Source organism: Octopus sinensis, linkage group LG5, assembly GCF_006345805.1.
Source record: "Octopus sinensis linkage group LG5, ASM634580v1, whole genome shotgun sequence".
Taxonomy (NCBI): domain Eukaryota; kingdom Metazoa; phylum Mollusca; class Cephalopoda; order Octopoda; family Octopodidae; genus Octopus; species Octopus sinensis.
This window is the reverse complement of record NC_043001.1, coordinates 41,545,968-41,549,956: the sequence shown is the minus strand read 5'-3', so window position 1 is coordinate 41,549,956 and position 3,989 is coordinate 41,545,968. Positions and strand designations below refer to the sequence as shown.

The 3,989-nt window shown below is 34.0% G+C and overlaps 1 protein-coding gene across 1 annotated transcript in view; it reads right to left on the bottom strand.

Annotated features, from left to right (window-relative positions):
- LOC115212125 overlaps window positions 1-362 on the bottom strand; it is a 507-nt gene extending 145 nt beyond the window's left edge. The window contains exon 1 of the mRNA XM_029780965.1: window positions 1-362. This exon is cut by the window's left edge and continues 145 nt beyond it. Within this exon, the coding sequence (XP_029636825.1) occupies window positions 1-362 (362 nt within the window).
- Between the last annotated feature and the right edge of the window lie 3,627 nt (window positions 363-3,989).

Below are 3,989 nucleotides of genomic sequence, written 5' to 3'. Positions count from 1 at the left end.
CCTTCCTTGAAGTTGGGATCAAAGATTTTTCCTACTTCCTTGTAAAGATTCCCTTCTAGGTAACCAATGACTAGGTTGGCATATGAAGGGGCAAATTTTGTACCCTTAGCCAGGCCCTTTTTCTGTTGGTATATTTTATTATCAAATCTGAAGGTGTTTTCTTCTAGTACTAGACGAGTGGCTTTGATAATGAAGTCTGTTTTGAAATGTTCATTTATACATCTACTGTGTCTCTTTACCCAGTGTTTGACTGCCTCCAGGCCCAAGGTATGAGGTATGTTGGTATAGGGGTTAGTGATGTCAAAACTTGCAAGTATAGTACCTTCCGAGACAGTAGTTGGGATATGTTTGAGAAAGTCCATGTCATCCTGTATTTAGCTGGGTATTAATGGGCATAAGGGTTTGAGGAGTATGTCCAAGAGGTGACTCAGTTGTTGTATTAGGGCTTGGGGCCCAGCAACTATCGCTCTTATTTCGAGGTCTGTGATTTTTAGGTATTGGCTCCTCTGTTCATTTATGGCCCTCTATATCTCAGCACTTTTGTGGATTTTGGGCAATCCATAGAAATTGCTCTCTTTGATTATGGATTGCATAAATAGTGTTTTTCCCTGTCTGTGAAGGAGTCCTGGTATTGGTTAATTAATGTGATTTTATTCAGTGTTGCTTTTTCTGGGTGTCTTGGTTTTTCCTTATAGTATGTTTGACCTGTTAAAATTTCTAGTATTTTTTTTGTAGGCACCGGCATGGCTGAGTGGTAAGTAGCTTGCTTACCAACCACACAGTTCCAGGTTCATTCCCACCGCGTGGCACCTTGGGCAAGTGTCTTCTACTATAGCCTTGGGCTGACCAAATCCTTGTGAGTGGATTTGGTAGATTGAAAGTGAAAGAAGCCCATTGTATATATGTATGTATGTGTGTGTGTATGTTTGTGTGTGTGTATGTTTGTGTGTCTGCGTTTGTCCCCCCAACATCGCTTGACAACTGATAGTAGTGTATTTATGTCCCCATAGCTTAACAGTTCAGCAAAAGAGACTGATAGAATAAGTACTAGGCTTCCAAAGAATAAGTTCTGGGGTCAATTTGTTCCACTAAAGGCAGTGTTCCAGCATGGCCACAGTCAAATGACTAAACAAGTAAAAGAGTAGTCTGTGTCCATGATTACTATCACCCCACCCTTGTCGGCTTCCTTTAGGATGATTGAATTGTCATTCTTTAGGCTTTGTAATGCTTCCTTTTTTCCTTCACGAAGGTTTTACCTGCATTTATGGGTATTGAGAGAGAATTTCAAGATTGTTTCTGTAAATGTATCTAGGTGTTTGTTGCTTCACTTGTAAGAGGTGAAATGAGATTTTTTCTTAAGATTGATTCATCCTCTACTTTCTTATTGTCAAAGAATTCTATAAGGCAGAGGTGACAGTTGAAGTTCTTAGTATCAGTTTTTAGCTCTATGAGATTTGGAATGGGTGTTGGGGTAAATTTGAAATCTTTTAGTATGAGGCTCCTTTCATTTTTGTTGAGATTTCTATTTGATAAATTTATAATTTTAGGGTCTATGTGTTTTGTGAGTTTATTAGGAACTTCTGTTGTATTGGGTCTGGAGCATTGTTGCAGTATTTTCTCCCTAAAAAAGGGATTGTGTTGTTACATCTCCAATTTCTATTTCTGGGGTTCAGGTTTCCTTGTCGGTGAGGGAACAGTTCATGTTGTCTGTGTGTATTTCTTTGTCCAGATTAATTGTCTTCTTCCTATCTTCTACATTTGTTGGACTGTGTGCGATTGGTGGTCATATATCATGGGTATCTTGAGTTTTCATTATGATGACTTTTTATATTATAGATTCTGTGTTATTTGTTCCTCACTTGTCTTTCTTCCTATGTGTTCATCCATCTAGATTGTTCCGTATTATGGGTTAATGCTTGTCTTTCTTCCCATGTGTTCCTCCATCCAGAATATTTGGTTGATGGTTGTTTTTTATATTCATCATCATCATCATCATCGTTTAGCATCCACTTTCCGATGATGATGATGATGATACGTTTATTCATCATAGTATGAAGTTTTGGAACTGTACAGTTCAGGTTTCTAATCTGTATTTGAGATGAGTTGGAGGTTGCCACTGCATAAGTTTTTGGATGTCTGGGGGTCCAATATTCTTGTTTCAATCCTCTGGGGCGGTGTTTGTATTATTTTACAATTTTCCTGTATTTTTTGTTGTGGTGGTTTTGTTTTCATTATAGATTTTACTCCATAGTTTTTCCATAGTAAGTAAACCACTCCTGTAGCTTTTCCTACATTCTTATAGATCTTTCTTATTCCCATTTGGTTTCTTCTTTCCATAGTTGTTGCAGCTTTTCTTGATTTTGGTTGTCATTTCTTCCAGAGATTTCAGCAAATATGATTGCATCAATTGTTGTGACCTTCTCTTCCTGCTGTACTTCCTGCATGAAAAGTCATGCCTCCCCCTCCTTCGCAAACTCTTTTCTTCTTTCTTTTTCCTTCCTCTGCAAACTACCAAAACACTCCTACTTTCTTTTCTCTTTCTATCTTCACCATCTCCCACTCTTTCCTCCTCTCTCATCTTTGCATACTTCTTTCTAACTTGTTCCCCACCTCTCCCTCTCTAAAACATCGTCACTTTCAATTTTATATTCAAAGGCCAAGCAAACTTACTATAAATCACATTTTTTGATAAATCTAATAACGGAAGAAAGCACTAAAAATATAAATAAAAATATATATAATCATCCGACATTCTGACTACCTTATTAGTCTCTCTCTCTCCTTCCCCCCTCTCTCCCCTCTCTCTCCCTCTCCCTATCTCTCTCTATGTATGTATGTATGTATATATATATATATATATATATATCTTTATATATATATATATATATATATATATAATATATATATATATATATATATATGTATGTATATATATATATATATGTATATGTATATGTATGTATAAGTATGTACGTATATATGTGTGTGTGTGTGTGTGTGTATGTATATGTATATTTTTTGCTTCCTCTCTTACTGAAGTTAACAGAGATGTAAACACACCAACAACGGTTGTCAAACGGTGGTAGTGGGAGGCAGCATATGTATATATATATATATATATTATATATATATATATATATATATGCATGACAAGCTTCTTTTAGTTTCTGTCTACCAAATACACTCACAAAGCTTTTGTTGGCCTGAGGGTATAGTAGAAAATATTTGCCCAAGGTGCCATGTAGTGAGACTGAACCTGGAACCATGTGGTTGTGAAGCCAGCTTCTTACCACACAGCCATGCCTGTGCCTATATATATATATATATATATATATATATATATATATATAATATATATATATATATATATATATATATATATATATATATATATATATATATATATGTATGTATATATATATATATATATATATTTTTTTTTTTCTCTCCTTATTTTTTTCTGTGTATCTTTCTGTCAAAGAGCATAGGCTCGAAACGTAAAAGACTTTTTCTATTCCTGAGCGCTATACTAATACATTTGTTTGTTTGTACTCCACCTGCCTTCATCTTTTGTTTATTTTCGTAAACTTTCCCTTTATATATATATATATATATATATACACACGTGTGTGTGTGTATGTGTACGTATGTATATCTATATGTATGTGTGTGTGTATATGTATATTATATATATTATATATATATATATATATATATATATATATATATATATACTAATAGAGGATGTTTTTTTACAGAAAAAATTTCATCAAAAATGTGGCAGCATATTAAAATACCTTTAAGGTTAAAATTATATACACTTAAAAGAAGAAAAGAAAATGTAGATTAGGAAGTTAATAATTATCTACTATTAACAGCAAATTGGTCATCTTCACTTACAGCCGTTTCAATTAATACTTTATAAGCATTAAAGTTATATTAATGTCACAGGAACACAATATCATCAAAAGAAAAAGATGTAGATTTGG